Source organism: Mchenga conophoros, linkage group LG2 (assembly GCF_057382185.1).
Source record: "Mchenga conophoros isolate Kocher_MC1m ecotype Shallow Benthic linkage group LG2, M_conophoros_male_GT1.1, whole genome shotgun sequence".
Taxonomy (NCBI): domain Eukaryota; kingdom Metazoa; phylum Chordata; class Actinopteri; order Cichliformes; family Cichlidae; genus Mchenga; species Mchenga conophoros.
Window position 1 is genome coordinate 36,577,646 of NC_140527.1, and position 17,152 is coordinate 36,594,797.

At 39.8% G+C, this 17,152-nt stretch overlaps 1 protein-coding gene and 1 long non-coding RNA gene across 2 annotated transcripts in view; one reads left to right on the forward strand and one right to left on the reverse strand.

The window, feature by feature from the left end:
- cul4b (cullin 4B) lies at positions 1–16,659 on the forward strand. The gene is made up of 20 exons (XM_085244388.1): positions 1–949; positions 4,005–4,120; positions 4,210–4,313; positions 4,399–4,468; positions 5,638–5,711; positions 5,801–5,963; positions 6,177–6,266; positions 7,052–7,134; positions 7,218–7,285; positions 10,067–10,185; positions 10,276–10,468; positions 10,582–10,686; positions 10,770–10,880; positions 10,992–11,077; positions 11,954–12,061; positions 12,150–12,263; positions 12,355–12,460; positions 12,552–12,724; positions 12,805–12,957; positions 15,302–16,659. The coding sequence occupies exons 1-20, from the start codon at positions 484–486 to the stop codon at positions 15,395–15,397; spliced, it is 2,598 nt and encodes an 865-aa protein (XP_085100514.1). The 5' UTR covers positions 1–483; the 3' UTR covers positions 15,398–16,659.
- The window catches only part of LOC146582553 (uncharacterized), a 3,446-nt gene continuing 1,717 nt past the window's right edge, over positions 15,424–17,152 (reverse strand). The window contains exon 3 of the long non-coding RNA XR_014888235.1: positions 15,424–15,582. This is a non-coding gene — a long non-coding RNA (uncharacterized LOC146582553). The remainder of the gene's footprint in view (positions 15,583–17,152) is intronic.

The following is a 17,152-nucleotide window of genomic DNA, read 5'->3' on the forward strand; positions in this document are numbered from 1 at the left end:
GAAACACGCTTGTGCAAAAACTACTTTTGTACAAAGTACTTCCGGTGGGGTCACGGACTAGCTTTTCTGAGCGGATTTTTCCCGTGTTCGCCGACGGCTGTTTTCCTCCCATGTGAGCGTGTTCTCGTAGTTTCTGCGTTTCTCCTGTAAATATTTTTCATTAACAGCCGCTTTCCTCAAACCGCTCACTCTCTGCACGACTTTACGACGCGCTTAGACAAGCGAGGCAAAAGAGGAAGCAATAGCCAACCATCTTTCGTCTCCTGCCAGCAATAACAAGACAGCGACGAGGCTAGGTTCAAGTGGAGCTTCTGTAGTTTGTGATTTATTGTCTGTTTTATACAGGATAGAGGACTTTGGTTTAACCTCTCCGCGTTAAGGCAGATAAAAGCTCTCGGACGCTGAGCTTTTCCCCCCTCCCGGCGACCCTGGAAGTTTCCGATCAGAAGACTGGCTGTTAAGAATTAGTATTCCCGTTTTTTCATGTTTCCAACAGGTTTATCTTCCCCTAATCCCCCACCACCGCCAACCCAGGAGGCTAGACCCGCGGCTACTGATGTCAAAACCGACAGCGGTAACATCACATCTACGAAAAAGAGGAAAATAAACGGCTCGGAGAGGGAAGACACTAGTGACACGATCTCCTCTTCGCCTCCAAAGACCCTGAATTCCTCCTCCTCCTCCTCCTCCTCTTCCTCTCCCACTCCGCTGCACATTCAGAAGAAGTTGAGGTTTGAGGATTCAGTGGATTTCATTGGACTCGATGTGAAAATGGCTGAGGAGGCTGCTGCTGCTGCTGCTTCGTGCTCCAATAACAAAAGCAAAGCCATGTTCCTGCCCGGCGGCGTGGGGCACCACGCAAACGGACTGACGAAAACTGCAGGATCCACCACCTTCTCCAACAGTAAACCCGGTGCTGCCAAGAAACTAGTCATCAAGAACTTCAGAGGTAGACACTGGTGGATGATGGGGTCCAAGCTCCTAAAAAGAAAAAAAAAAACACACCTTAAACTTACAAATCCCTGCTATATCACAATGATATGGTCCCAGCTGGCCGACACATTTAACAGAGACTAGAGCTCATTTTAAACAGCTATCTATGAGTTTAATGCTTAAAAATTGTACCATAACATAGGACAAAGATATCACGGGCTTTGGCAAACTTGGGAAAAATGTGTATTTCCTTGATTAGTAATCTTGGTAACTATAAATAAGTTAATAAGTCCCTTTGATTTTGCTAAATCAAACCACCTGTACGGATAGTTTAAACCTATAAATGGGTTTCACTTGCCCCTATCCAAAATCAGGAGCTAAAGTTAAAGCTGCCAGATCTTTAAATATGCCAGATTTCTGGTAAACATTGCTGCGAGCTGACAGCAGCCATCCTCTCTTTCCAACAGCAGTACCTGCAGCATGGAGGGGTGAGTCTAAAGAGAGGGAAAGCATGTACTCCACTAAAATAATTAAATTGGCTTCTCTTTGTGGGGCAGTAATCGTCTGATCTGTTGGCCTGTTAAGTTGAACACTGGAGGACATTATCACTTGTTTAAGTAGAGGCCCATTTCCACTTACATACCAAAAAAAGAGGACTTAGGTATGTGGACATCCCACCAAACGACAGTTATTAATGACTGTAGGTGTACCATGTTCTTTAACTGTTTTTTGAAAGTTTCATTTGCCTGAGCATAAAATACGTTTGTTTATAAAGTGGCCAGGGGAAAAAAGTAATAGTAAACATTGACAGACTATTATTGCAGGGTTCAATGCCATCGATGGGCTGTAAAACAAACTATGTTAGGCCAGCCTCAAGTCCATCTGGGCCACTGGTGGCGTTTCTATTAATGGATTCAAGTAAAGTATTAGATCTGAAATAAAACAGTCCACTTAAAGGCTGTACGGCCTTCTGGTATTTTGATATATTTACCATTAGGTTGAAGGTGTTGCTTTTCATCACAGAGCAGTTGTTTGCAGTGGAGTGCCGTCTGTTCAACATGAGTGAAATAACAGCACTGACTTCTCACAGTCGTTGTTTTGAAATCCAAGAACATAAATCTTTTTTGTATTTTGTTTCCCAGAAGCTTCGGGTCTGATTATTCTTTAAAGACATCAGGAGCCAAGCAGTTTTTGTCCTCGGGCCATATTTTCCCTATGCGTGCAGTACCGTCATGTATGATAGGGGAGATATAGAGATATATAGATATATATATATATAAATTTAAATATATAAAAACAGACTAAAACAAACACTGAAAATGAACTAAAACTAAACGTTCTCAAATAATAATAATGGCATACAGTCAAGCAAAGTGGCTCTGGAAACTAAGTGAGCTTAAACAAAAATTTAAAATGAAAATTCAAGATGGAATAAAAAGTAATAATAAATTAATAAGAAGAATACAACACTGTAATAGCTCTGGTTGTCACCCCTTGATGATCTTTTCTAAGCCAGGAAAAACCCTGAAATCTGGGCTGCAGCACACATAGCAGAGTATCAGTTAATTGTATTTTATTATTGCAGTCTTCAGGCTCAGCCCACACTGGATTACAAGACACCAGTAAGTAACCAGTGTTAGAGTAGCATCCTACCTTACACGTGTTAAACAAATAATTCAAGCTGTAGAAACAAAGGCAGCAAGTTTTAACCAAGACAAATATCAAATAAATAAATATTGTTCTTTTTTATTTTATTCAGTTTTTTATTACAGACAGTGATGCTGAGGCAACTAAGTTATCAGATACATTGCTGGAAAGTTTTTTAAAAAACTACCCATTTTGTATATATGAAATATATTTGTATATATATTAGTAAAGATGTTTACTCTGTAAACACTGCGTCAGCCCTATAAACTGTAAACTGCATTATTGATTGCTCACCCCAACCCATTTTTCTTCCATGAGAACAAAGAAATCTTCACTTTAAAGATACCTGATCTGGAGTCTTTAGGTTTGACATTTTGTTGGTGCAAATGTGTGTCACAGACCCGATGATACAATATTTGGCCGAGTGTCAGTAAACTGAGAAAAACTGAGGTGCAGTTTTTTTTAATACACTAAAATTCATATTGTGGTTTCAGCTTGTATGGTACAGTTGTTATAGATGGCCAACAATGAGTAAATGAAGACTGGGACCGGGTGTAGTATGTGGGAAAAAAACAGATTAATACTGTGATAAGTACTTAAACCATCTTTGACTTTAAGGTGACCAGACAAAAACACAAGAACAGCAAATCAAACCACAGAGTTAAAAAAAAATTTAAGAAGTTTAAACTGTGAGAATCTTGCACAAACATTTAAAAAAGCATAATTTTTTAAAGTGCTCTCATGGGATGTCTTATATATTTATAAGACAGAAATGAGAGAATCAAGAGAAAAATTTAAAAGGAGTATTGCAGTGTGGTCTCAGCAAATGTGAAAAAGTCTGTTAGCGTTTGTGAACATGAACTGTAACATTTATTTCAATTAGAGGTACTCCTCATTTTAGCAACATGTACGTTACAAAGTGGGGTTCGTATCACCGTGGCAACCTCGGTATTTTGCCCCAAAACTAAACCAGATTGTTTTCATAATGATAACGTTCTTTAAATGTATATTAAAAATAATCCGTAAAAATCTGTCATGTGTGCAACTTGAGCTGAGCAGAGTGAATCATTTTCCAAAACAAGAGTGGGAAAATGGTAATTTTGCGTGAGAGACCACATGCAGACGGACATAGAAACAAGAGAGGGACATCTGTGTTGAGGAACCCAAATTTGGTTGTGACTTATTTCACAAATGAGTTTATCTTTCTTGGTTGGTAAATGCATTTTTCTCTCACCAATGAAAATTCTGGAATTTAAGTAATTCTAGTTAACTGGGAATTTACCAAAAATAAGTTACAGTCAGTCTAAAAAGTTATCACAGACGTATTCACTTGCATTTAGACAGACTGATTATGCCTTCTCATAATCAGTCCTCTAAGTATGAGTGAGACTGGTAACACAGTTCTGTTTTTGTTTTTCTCACAGAAAAGCCCAAATTGCCCGAGAACTACACGCAGGAGACCTGGCAGAAGCTGAAGGAGGCGGTGGAGGCCATACAGAACAGCACGTCAATCAAATACAATCTAGAGGAGCTCTACCAGGTATCCAGACAGACCCGCTGAATTCCCCCATCTGCAAACAGCAACTGTGCCGTTATCATTATTCCGACAGCTCTGTTTTCTCCCCTCAGGCTGTGGAAAACCTCTGCTTCCATAAGATCTCTGCCAAGTTGTACAAACAGCTGAGGGCCGTGTGTGAAGACCACATCAAGGCACAAATTGATCAGTTCAGAGAATATCCTTTCACGGTCTCGCTCGCTGAATCGCATAGAGAAGATGTTGTTATTTTGTGTCCACTGTTGCCTTAACTTTGTTCTCACGGATGCCCTGGACAGCGTGCTTTTCCTGAAGAAAATTGACAAGTGCTGGCAAGATCACTGTAGACAAATGGTATGTTTTATACTGTTAAAAACTGTTAAACATAGCAATTTTTTAAAACTGATTTATAATAGAGTTGGTCGGGGGGCTTGTAAATGAAATATTACAAACAGAGACAAACTATTCTGGCTCTTACATTCCAAGTAGTGCAACTCAAATGCATCTGTCATTAGTCACCCCCCACCCCGGCCCTGTAAATGGACTGTTTTGCAAATATCACTATCTTGGGTTTTGTATGAGGTTAGTTGTGCAATGCCTGCAAGCAGCCAGTCCAGCAGAGTGAGGAACGCTAGAGGAGATGGAAATTTACGACATTACTATAGAATATCTCAAGTCTGCTACCTACGCTAGTGTTTAAAGTTGAATCGCTACAGGGCATCCAGCTTGCTGGCGCAGTAACGGTTTCTTAATCACACACTTAATAAAGAAGCTGTTTAAGTGAAAGTGATCAGGTATCGAAGGAAGTGGGTGTGGTTCTGAAAACTAGCATAACAAGCATATGAAACTTCAATAATAGTAGGCAATTTACATACAGCAGTATGGAGCAGATGCATCTGTGCTAACTAGAGTATTTGACAGCGAAGAGAGAGAAACAAATGTAATGTTAAAAATTAGAATTTTCCTATAATGCCACCACACAACAGACCATCCAGCCCATAATGATAGTTTAGACATTTCGGGTAGTCAGCAGCAGTTAACCCATGTGTTCTCCATAAATTTACTATTTGCAGGCTATCAAATCCTTCCACTAACACTAATACCACAATACATTACTCTTACTGCCTCTGCAGCGCTCTTACTACTCTAAACAGTAAGAAGGATTGCACAGACCCACTTTTTAGTTTTACTGGCCCAAGGTTGTAACATTAGTCTGCTTGCAGCTAAGGCAATGATTATAGAAATATGTGCACATCCTGATTTCTGACTGATTTCTTCACATCCTAAACAACACATGGATATTCAGGGAATTAAAATTCCCCCAAACTGAAAGAGCTAACGATCTGTTCTCCGTCTTAAAGTGATTTCTGTTCCATTTCTTAACTTTTTAACCACCAACAATGAAGCTGCAACATCTGAGAAATCTCAGCAGGCTTTGTAGGACCTTTAAACTTCATATGTAAGATTGGAGGAGGTCATCTGAACATTGAAAGCGTGATTAATTGTGTATCTTTGTTCCACAGATCATGATTAGGAGTATATTCCTGTTTTTGGATCGCACCTACGTTTTACAGAATTCCATGCTGCCATCGATTTGGTGAGTGATCAGCCATGTTGTGGTTTTAGCTTCGTACTCGGGCTGATTTCTGTTTTATTGTATGGTGAACGGGTTGTTGTGGTCTTCAGGGACATGGGTCTGGAGCTGTTCCGGTTCTACATCATCAGCGATCTGAAGGTTCAGAGCAAAACCATCGACGGGATTCTGCTGCTCATTGAGAGGGAGCGAAACGGAGAGGCGATAGACCGCAGTCTGCTGAGGAGCCTGCTGAGCATGCTCTCTGACCTTCAGGTAATAGGGCAACTCTTCAAATAATAACCCAGATATTAAGTAGTGACGGTCTAAATGTGTTTTTGAAGATTGTTTGGATTTCCTCCGTTTATTTGAACCACAACAAAAGTGTGTTGTTTGCATGGCTCACCTGCACACGGGTGTGATAAAGTGTCTGTTTCCTGTTGTCAGATATTTTTAATGAAACCTGTGTTCTGTCGGCCTCCTTGGCAGATTTATCAAGAGTCCTTTGAGCAACGCTTTCTGGAGGAAACTAATCGACTGTACGCTGCAGAGGGACAGAGGCTGATGCAGGAGAGAGAGGTGATTTATATAACCTCATACTCGGAACACATTCTTTTTATTTTGTCGTCTGTTATCCACGATTCATTGATCAGCTGACTAAACCAATACTTAAAGTCATTAGTTTAGTAACCCATGAAAAATCCTTGGCAGCTGTTCTTAGAATTCTTGTTAATTACTTCTAACAGAACATCCAACCATTCCCTGGGTTTGTCTTGTCAGATGTGAGGATTTGAAGCTTTTTTGTCACATTTGGTTCTTCTAAGGAATAAATAAGCAACTAATGCCTCAGAAAGGATTCAATATTTTTTGATGTTGTTAGAAATTTTACAAAAAGCCAACCATTTAACCACATGTGGAAATTCATTATAGAAGAGGAGGAACACAGATGTAGCCACTGAACTAAGCATTAGTAAAGCAGAAAGCAGGTCTGGCACCGTAAACGTGTTTTGAGTGAAGCTTTTAGCTCAGCAAAAAAAACATTTGCCTGGTTGAAGCAGAAAGTATATAAAACGTTCACTTTGCAACTGGAAGCTTAGTTTATGTGGATTTTTGGTTGTTGTTTTTTTATACAAAAGGTGAAGCGCAGAGACTTTGTTTTGCAAACGCTCAATTCTTATAGTTTAATTTGAAGAAACTGTAGGGAAAATAAAACTACAAACCTCTCTGTGAAGACTGCCAAATTATCCTCTATGCAAGAAAAACAACTTTTTATGATGTTATGTAATCTTTCGATGGGTAGTTTTCATCTGCATTACAGAATAAGCATTAAAAGCTGTGGTGTGAATGTAAATGTGTTTTTTTAGGTACCAGAATATCTCCATCATGTTAACAAGCGCTTGGAGGAGGAGGCTGACAGAGTAATCACGTACCTGGACCAGAGCACACAGTGAGTGTCGGACTGAAGCGTTCACTTAGCAAATAAACGGTGACAGAGATCGATGCGTAACCTGAGCTTTTTCCTCCTCTCAGAAAACCGCTCATCCTTGCTGTGGAGAAGCAGCTGCTTGGTGAACATCTCACAGCAACTCTGCAAAAAGGTAAACACTTAATATAAGCGGTCACTATATAATAATAAATTATTGTAAAACAAATGAGGGTTTAGCTTATTAAATGTACCTTTTTGTCATTGTTACAGCATATTTTAAATTATGGCAATTTTTTAACAAGATTTTCTCTTCAGTGTGTCTGATTTAAGACATTTTTAGTTTCATATAATGTTGCATTAGTCTTTTTGTTTTTATGTTGTTTATATGAGTAGTAGTTCTCAAACTTGGACCAGTTCTAGGTCCTAAAAGGCTGTTGGGATATAAAGACAGCCTTTTAGCTCACAATATTTGTCAAATTTAAATAAATTACATAGGTAATTTCCATTGTGAAGAATTTGAATTAAAGTCAATGAACAACAAGGTTTACAAAAAAGCAGGCAAATCTTAAGTCCTCATTAAGGCAGATATCTAGTGGCCTGTAACTTTTATAAATGCAAAAACCAGAGTTTTTTGTTTAAGTCTCTTTGTCTTTCACCGCTTTGTATAGAAAGAGACCTATTGTAACTGTGTGCAGTGATTGTGATGCCATGGCTTCGATATGGTAGCTTCAAAAATGGGTACCAGGGGTCCGTTCTTCGTACCTCGCTTACTACATCCAAGATCAAATCATCCCGCCAACTCTGAGCTCGCTATTCCGGTTCTCCGAACACACCTGTTGTTGACGATTAGTACAGCTGGATGAAGTAATGTGAGATCACTGGGTGGCTTAACAGGGGCTATGCATCGATAGTAGAAACATTGATCGGCAACCCTTTGATTGGTCGGCGAAAATGTCGAAGGAGCGCGCTCGGTATTTTTCGGCAGCAGAGCAAGAACTCTTGAGTGAGGGATTTCAGGAGTTTCAGAGTTTAATTAAAACGCAAGGGAACACTGCAAAGGCTGCAAAAGCAAGGAGAGAGGGCTGGCAGGAAGTTGCTGACAAATTAAACTCGTAAGTATAATAATAATAATAATAATAATGGATTGGATTTATATAGCGCTTTTCAAGGCACCCAAAGCGCTTTACAATGCCACTATTCACTCACTCTCACATTCACACACTGGTGGAGGCAGCTACGGTTGTAGCCACAGCTGCCCTGGGGCAGACTGACAGAAGCCAGGCTGCCATATCGCGCCATCGGCCCCTCTGGCCAACACCAGTAGGCGGTAGGGTAAATTTATTATATTTTATTACATTATATCATATTATATTATATTACATTATATCCTCTTTCACATTAGAGCCACAACAGGACCCACTAGAACATGGGAACAAGTAAAAGTGAAATAAGAATATTCTACAGAATGGTAATATTTATCACTTATATTGCTTTTAGTCTCTTGGAAAGAGACCCTGAAATAATCTGTTTGTTTGTTCATAACAACAACCAAGAAAAGGGCAGAGCAGAAGAAGACAGGTGGTGGTCCTGCACCCCCTCGTCAACAAGTTGGTTAAGTAAATAATACCCTCACGGGAAAATCGATATCTCTCTATGAGCACACTGTCGCGCTGAGCTAAAGGATCCTGTCTATCCCGCAATAAACGCTGAATTCTGAGGACTCTCCTTATCAATCTTGCACCTTCCGCAATGGGTGGCTCGCGTATACGGACAGGACATGGCTGCGACAGGCTTCCCAAATCCACCTTCGCTTTTATAGCCGTGGTCTCTCATCTTGATTACATGAAGTAATTTACTATTATTACTCTAAAATATGAATTACATCTGAAATAATCAAATACATGAAATAGAATGATTAATAGTACATTTCCCTTTTTTTAGGAAATGACCTGTATGTATCTGTATGGAATCAATACAAGAATCAAGTACTGCATTATCTTTAGTTACATTGATATCTTTAGTGGTAAAATATCGCTGTTGCTTTCGTATAAATGAAGCGGACATACCTGAGTGGCCGCGATCTAATCCTGTTTACATAAAGTAAGCCTGCTCCCGAGCAGGTTTACGCTTACGGCTCTGTTGCTATGACAGCAAGTCCCGGATGAGCTTCAGAGAACCGAACGATCCAAGATCACGCGAAATCGTCAACAATCAAATCCAGCTAACTTACTTAGCGAGGTACGAAGAATGGACCCCAGGTCTATGACCACTCTGACCAATCAGTCAGTGTCTTCAAAACAACATTCGTGCATCTAGATGGCAACAGGACTATCACTATGCAATTGAACAGAGTCAAGTTAGCAATTGCATGCAATCTGCTTGTGATAATACAGAGATGAACTGTGATAAGTTAAGAGGGAAAAAATCAAATCTGCTGTCGTCTACATACAAAGAAAATCGTATTCACTACTTACATTCAGAGTTTAGCCAGAACATCATGAATTTAAAATAAAAATTCCTTAACAAATAGTTCTCTAGTTACTGCAGGATGGCAGTTTAAATGCAGAATGACATCGGTGCCGAGTAACTTTGATGCGGAATTCTGGGAATATAACCAGAATGCAACCAGTTAAGTCGAGTCCTCTATTGCAAATAGATAGACCTCAAGCGATTTTCACTCATCTGCGCAGACTGACTGATACTGATTGCAACATGTTTGCAATCTGCATGAAAAATTAGACTGCAGTTATTTGTAAACCTTTGGCAATCAGTCTGAGAGTGATTCCAATGAATCCAGTCGGTGGGAATGAAATTAAAGTCAACCTGCTGTCCTAGTTTTTTTACTCTTAGTGAAGCATAAGTGACTGTTCTGGAAGTACCTGATATGTGACTGTCTTGTCTGAACCTCATACTGAGTCTTGATTGACCTCTAGCTGTTATTTGAAACTTGCAGGTCTGACCAACCTGCTGGATGAGAACAGAATTCAGGATCTGTCTCTCCTCTATCAGCTCTTCAGTCGAGTGCGTGGTGGCGTTAGCGTGCTCCTGCAGCACTGGATAGAATACATAAAGGTATGGCAGCTTTTAAATGAAAGACTGAAGAGAAGACAGAATCAATTCACTGTTTTAATTGTTTTTAATGTCTTGAAAATACAAATTCAGGCTTTTGGAAGCACGATCGTAATCAATCCGGAAAAAGACAAAACCATGGTGCAGGAGTTGCTGGACTTTAAAGATAAAGTGGATCTAATCATCGACGTGTGTTTCATGAAGAATGAGAAATTTGTTAATGCCATGAAGGAAGCTTTTGAAACATTCATCAACAAACGGCCAAATAAACCTGCAGAGCTCATAGGTCTGTAACTAAGCATGTTCCCCATTCATAACTGCCACACAGTGAAGAGAAAAATAATAACAATCAACAACAATAATTCTGCCAACATGATAATAATCAACATTTCTCTATAGCAAAACATGTGGATTCAAAGCTGAGGGCAGGAAACAAAGAGGCCACGGATGAAGAGCTGGAGAAGATGCTGGATAAGATCATGATTATCTTTAGATTCATCTATGGTAATGTTTACTGTAACAGTTGTGTAAGTACAGTACTTTGTCCTTTGTGCGGCCTTTATTGTGAGACTTTGATGTCCTTGCAGGAAAAGATGTTTTCGAGGCGTTTTACAAAAAGGACCTGGCTAAGAGGTTGCTGGTTGGAAAAAGTGCTTCTGTTGATGCTGAAAAATCAATGCTGTCAAAGCTTAAACACGGTCAGTTTTCATAGCTTAGTGCCATTTCTTAGCACGTGTGCACACAGGCGCTACATGATGGAATCCTGACAGTGACTGATTGAACTTTGACTCACAACGTTTGTTTTTCAGAATGTGGAGCAGCGTTCACCAGCAAGTTGGAGGGGATGTTCAAGGACATGGAGCTTTCTAAGGACATCATGGTGCAGTTCAAACAGGTAACACTTTGCCTACATAAATAGGCAAAAATGACATTTTGGAAAAGGTTTTGTTCACACATATTGAAGCATTACATGGTGAAAAAAGACAAATCTTTTCATTGAAGTTTTATCAAAAAGAAAAAAATTGCCGACAATGCAACCAAAGTGTTAGCCTACCTTTGCTTTCCCTGAGGGCTTGAAATATAGACATTGTAAATCAAAAAGATGTAATTCAACTGTCAGCATAACATAAAACCTGGGGCACATTCAGTCTGAGAATAGTGTCTGGTTTGCACCAGTTCTCCAGTTAAACAACGTGTTTCATGGAAGAGGTGCGTCAGAAAGACAACCACCAACTACAGTCAGCCAGGACGGATGTGCATATAAACTCTGACGTATTAAAATGCAGACAACAAACTTTCCCTGCTATTGATGCAGAATTAATACATAAGGCGCACTGAATCATTTTTTTGAGGGGAAAAAACTGTATGTATAAAGATGAATAAAAACTGAAAGTATTAACATTAAAGTATTGCAAAGTATCTGACATGTATAAAGGAAACAGAGCGGGAGGATGATAAACACAAATAGAGCCATTTATAATAGAAGTATCTCTGTAATACCTGGTTACTAAAATAGCTCTGTAAACGAGGGTTTGGTGAAATTAGTTTCCAGTGTTGTAAAATTCAGTTTCTTCATATAATTACAGTCTGGTTTGATTTTCTGTCTTCAGACTTGTGTAATTACAATAAAACTGAAAGGGTGGACCCTCACCAACACTGCCTGTTTTCAGTCTAAAATCCTGCTAATGGATTCAGTTTCCTGCTAGTTTCAGTTTACTAAGATTAAAACTTCTTTGTGGGTAGATAAACTCATGTCTTTGTATTTCTGTAGTATATGCAGTGCCAAAACATTCCCGGCAATATCGAGCTGACAGTGAATATCCTCACTATGGGCTACTGGCCAACGTACGTCCCTATGGAAGTGCACCTGCCACCTGAGGTTAGTCCTGAGCAAATACTGAGGGTTGATTTTGTACTTTTCAATATAACGAGCGTCGCTTTGTAACACCTCTCTTATCTTTGTCCAGATGGTGCGACTGCAGGAGATCTTCAAGACTTTCTACCTGGGCAAACACAGTGGCAGGAAGCTGCAGTGGCAGTCGACGTTAGGCCACTGTGTCTTAAAAGCTGAATTTAAAGAGGTTTGAACTCTTTTCTAAGAATGACCTTGTGTGTTTTGCTCACTCAGTGAGCCAAGTTTAATGCTAATCGTCTTGATGTTTCTTGCAAAAGGGCAAGAAGGAGCTGCAGGTGTCACTTTTCCAAACCCTTGTCTTACTGATGTTTAATGAGGGAGAGGAGTTCACCCTGGAAGAGATCAAAGTGGCAACAGGAATAGGTTTGTATTAACACATTAAAGCACTTTTTCATGAAGAAATGGCATCCTCTATTTTTTTCCCAGCCACACTGATCTTTGGGCCTTTCCACAGAGGACAGTGAGCTACGGCGGACTCTTCAGTCACTTGCATGTGGTAAAGCACGTGTCCTCACCAAAATCCCAAAAAGCAAAGATGTAGAAGATGGGGACAAGTTTTCCTGCAATGACGACTTCAAACACAAGCTGTTCAGGATCAAAATAAACCAGATCCAGATGAAAGAAACAGTATGTTTGCTCTCACCGTATTTTTCTAAATTATCTTTCAAGGATCGGAAAATTATTTTTAACTCGCCTCTTTTACTCAGGTGGAGGAGCAAGCCAGCACCACAGAAAGAGTCTTTCAGGATCGTCAGTACCAGATCGATGCTGCCATTGTGCGGATCATGAAGATGAGGAAGACTCTGACCCATAATCTTTTGATGTCTGAAGTGTACAGTCAGCTGAAGTTCCCCGTCAAGGTGATAATCACAAATGATTTTCTGTTTTGTTTTTTTTTCTTTTTACCACTCGGTCGTAAAAGCTGATGGGGAATGCCATCACCAGGTGCGGACACCAAAGTTTGTGAATGTGATAACTCGAGTATGAGGCAACGTAGGGCCTTAAAATTGACACCATAAGTGTATCTACGAGCTTGACCTCAGGTCAAGTTTTCTGAAAATCTCGTGAATGCAATAACTTGAGAACGTAGGATTTTAAAATTGATACCATAGGTGTAACTACTACAAGTCTCAGATGAATTTGAATCTCAGTGACCTCGAACTGAAGGTCTAGTTTTCTGAAAATCTTGTAAATGCAATAACTTGAAAATAAGCCAATTTTAAGTTGATAGGTGTGTCCACTAGGAGGCTGAAATAGCACTGGTAGTTGCCAGTATTTTTAACATACAGAAGGACTACACTGGGTTTAATGCATGATCTAGTAGTAGAAATAATGAGAAGTGAATGTAGCTTTTGAAACCTTCCAAGCTGTGGGGCTTCCTACATGTGAATATTGTATTGGGTATTCACTACTTTCACTTACCATTTCAGTCCCTCTCCTTTTTCGTCTACTTTCAGTCCTACAGTAAAGGAAGTTTCTTTCATTTGCTGGACAGACCCCCGCTCTTCCACAGTCGACAATTTCAGCTAAACTAGATCTAACCAAAAAAAAAAACCCACTAGGACTTGGCCAGACAGCAGTGACGCTTCGATGTGACAGATTGCTGATTCGGTTTAAAAGTTTGCTTGGACATGATGGGGGGTGACTTCAGTGTTTACCACAAAGAGGAAGGAGTGGGGAAAAATAGTCAGAGATCAAGAAGCCAAAATGAGAAGCCGAGATAGTGGCTGCATTGAAAGTTTCACTTCACGGCAAAGAAGTTCTCTGTATTTTAACATGTTTGCTCTTCACGTACAGGATAAAAGATGCAGTCATGTGAAAAAGTTTTCAGGGGACTCTCTCCATTCCTATAAAGATGCACTTTTTCACATGATTGTCAGGTCACCCATTGGTTTTGAGTTTTGCATTTAAAAGCTTTAACTTTGGTGTTTTTTGTCCACTGTAGTGTTCATTTTATTCTTTTTTTTTTTTTTTCATAAGAACTATAAGCTGCAACCATATGCAGTACCAGTGTGCCGCACAGGCACAAATAGTTCTACATGAGAATTTTTTTGTTTGTTTGTTTATCTACAAGGCTGTAAATCTGTTTTTAATGCTGAAAAGTTGGGCATTTTAAGATGTGACTCTATAGGAATTGGCTTGCTTTGGGTGCCAGCCTCAGGTGACCACTAGAGGAACTGTACAGTCTGGAATTTCCATGGTTGTTTTTTTTTGTTTTTGTTTTTTTAAAGAAGCAGCTACGTCACAAACAAGAGTGTCAAGAGACCAGTTGTCTCACATGTTTTTGATCCTGCTAAAACATGGGGTGGCTGTAGCTCAGGCGGCAGAGCAGGTCAGCCACTAATCAGAAGGTCGGTGGTTCGATCCCAGGCTGCCTCCTAGCTGCATGCCAAATATCCTTGGGCAAGATACTAACCCCATGTTTGCCTACTGGTGGTGGTCAGAGGGCCCGGTGGCGCCAGTGTCCGGCAGCCTCGCCTCTGTCAGTGCGCCCCCTACAATGTAGCTTGCCAGTGTGTGAGTGTGTGAATGGGTGAATGACTGAATGTAGCTTTGGGGTCCTTAGGGACTGAGTAAAGCGCTATAGATAATGGTCTCCATAGCTCTGTGTAGGAACAATGTTAGACGCTGCTGTTACGCTGTGTTGACCAAATTTAGAATATGACTCTTAGGGGATCGGGGTTTTAAACTTTGGCAGTGTTTAATATCAGCATCCTCCAGTGCAGGGGTCCCCAATCCCAGTCCACATGAGCCGGTGTCCCTGCAGGTTTTAGATCTCACCCTGGGTCGACACACCTGGATCACATGATCACATGAAATTACCAGGCCTCTGGAGAACTTCAAGACATGTTGAGAAGGTAATTTCTCCATTGAAATCAGCTGTGATGGATCAAGGACACATCTAAAACCTGCAGGGACACCGGCCCTCGTGGACTGGGATTGGGGACCCCTGCTCCAGTGTAACAGCGTGTATCAAATAGGGGGGAAACTAACAAAAAAAACTATAACCTTTATGCAGGTCTAGAGGAAAAGGAGAAGGTGTTTTAATTTACTTTTTATTTTATGATAAATTTTGGGAAGACTAACATGAATCTGCCTTTTCACTTCTGTTTTTTTTCTATATCACACCTCAAAATATAGCTTGAAATGCTGGCATGTTTTTCATGTTTTAACTCGTGCCTCCTGTCTGTCCTCTCCTCTCAGCCTGCTGACTTGAAAAAGAGGATAGAGTCTCTTATTGACAGGGACTACATGGAGCGTGACAAGGAGAACTCCAACCAGTACAACTATGTGGCTTAGATGAAAGAAAGGTGGATGCAGGTGGTCCAGTCAGGATGAAAGCCGTTCTGAGTGCTCGGTCTCTTAAATCGTCTGCTCCAGTGGATGTTATCCATTATCATCTTCAACCCAGCGACCGACAACTGAATGGCTATAGCTCCACAGGGTTTTTCGTCAGGGGTCTTGTGATCCTGTGGACTGCATGCCTATTGAAAAGAGAATATTGTCCATATTTGTCAGTGCCTCTGAGAGAGCTGGGACAAAGAAGACACACAGATATTGTTCAGTTTGCTCTTTTTTTTTTTTTTTTTTAAATGGAGAGGAAAAGTATTTATTTTCAAACTTAGATTCTTCTTTGTCCTTGGTTTGCATCAATATGCTCTTTGTTATCAAGTCACTATTTTTTTTCTTCCTTTTTGTTCATCCAGTATCCCAGGCAAATGCTAACACACCTAACAATGCTCTAAATGTACCACATGTTTGAGAGAGAAAAAAGGATAAAAATTAAACTGATGCTTGTTTCTTTTGTCAGTGTCAAAAGTGGGACTAACATTTAAAGTAGGGAACTGGAAATTTTGGGAATTTCTGTGGCAAATGTGTGATCCTGCATCAGCAAAGTTTTACAGTTTCAAGGCCATGTAGCCCAGTGATATAGCGATGTTTGTAATCACACAAAATGTGCCAAAAATGGAGCACTTCTTGTTGTTATAGGCTATAATGAAGCTGCTAAGGCAGCCCACTTGTATAAGTAAACACATTTAAGTTTCTCTTTTGCTTTTTCTTTGAAGGTCATTTTTGTACATGCACCACAAAGCATTTTAAATAATCTGACATGGCAGTCCACTTTGTGTTAGGTTTTTGATGACCCTTAGTAAAAGCACAATACGATGAGAGTCCACATTCAATGTCATTACTACACACTTTTTTTCTTAAGTCTCCCTATCAGGCTTACTGAAAAGTGGATGGAAAACGCCTCAACATATGAGGCAGACAATGATTGATCAGATATGCCGTTGTTTGTATGAGTCTGTTAGATTTCTTCAGATTAAAATAACTGTTTCAGTGGGTTATGTCATGTTCAATCACTGGTTTTCAAACACGTGTAATTATATTTAGGGTGACCAGATCCCAACTATTTCAGCGTATGACTATGTGAGGCTGGGTACTAAAGCTGGAAAGAGAGTCTAAGTTAAACAGATGTTATCGGTGTGATGCTGATTATGTGATGGACAGATGGAATATTTTATATTAAAGCAATTTACACCTTGTAAGCTTAAATATAAGCTAAAGTTTGTTTTTAATGGGATGGCTTCTATAATCCCATTTTCTATATTGTCTGCTCACGTTTTTGTTTTTTTTTGTTTTGCAATAATGGTTATCCATCAATCCACAGAAAATAACATCTCTTTTTTTGAGCCATACAGTACTGCGCAAAGGTCTTGAGGCATGGTAATAAATAGGTGCTGTGATTTATTGAGGCAGTAAACATACATGGAAATACAGTTAATAAGAGGATTTTTTTTTTCCTTTTCTTAAGGACATGAGTTTCAGATTGTGACCATTGACTGTAGATAGTTTTAAGCCTCCAGGTTGTTTAGTCCTGCACTAGTCCAATTTGCTCAAATCTTTGTCAAAGGTCATTGCTCACCATGTCGAGATATGCCAACTTTTCAGCTAACAGGTCTTTGAGAATTGGAATGTCGTTTTTGGTTTAAAAATCCAATTTTATATTTTTTTATAGATCCAACTAAAGACACGAAAACAAATGATATGCAT

Excerpts from the sequence above, each read along its gene's own strand:
- cul4b (XM_085244388.1), top strand. The coding sequence starts at position 484 with ATGTTTCCAACAGGTTTATCTTCCCCTAATCCCCCACCACCGCCAACC. Across the intron at positions 10,469-10,581 it reads TAAACCTGCAGAGCTCATAG|CAAAACATGTGGATTCAAAG; the intron begins GTCTGTAACTAA and ends ATTTCTCTATAG. Across the intron at positions 12,461-12,551 it reads CAAAGTGGCAACAGGAATAG|AGGACAGTGAGCTACGGCGG; the intron begins GTTTGTATTAAC and ends GCCTTTCCACAG.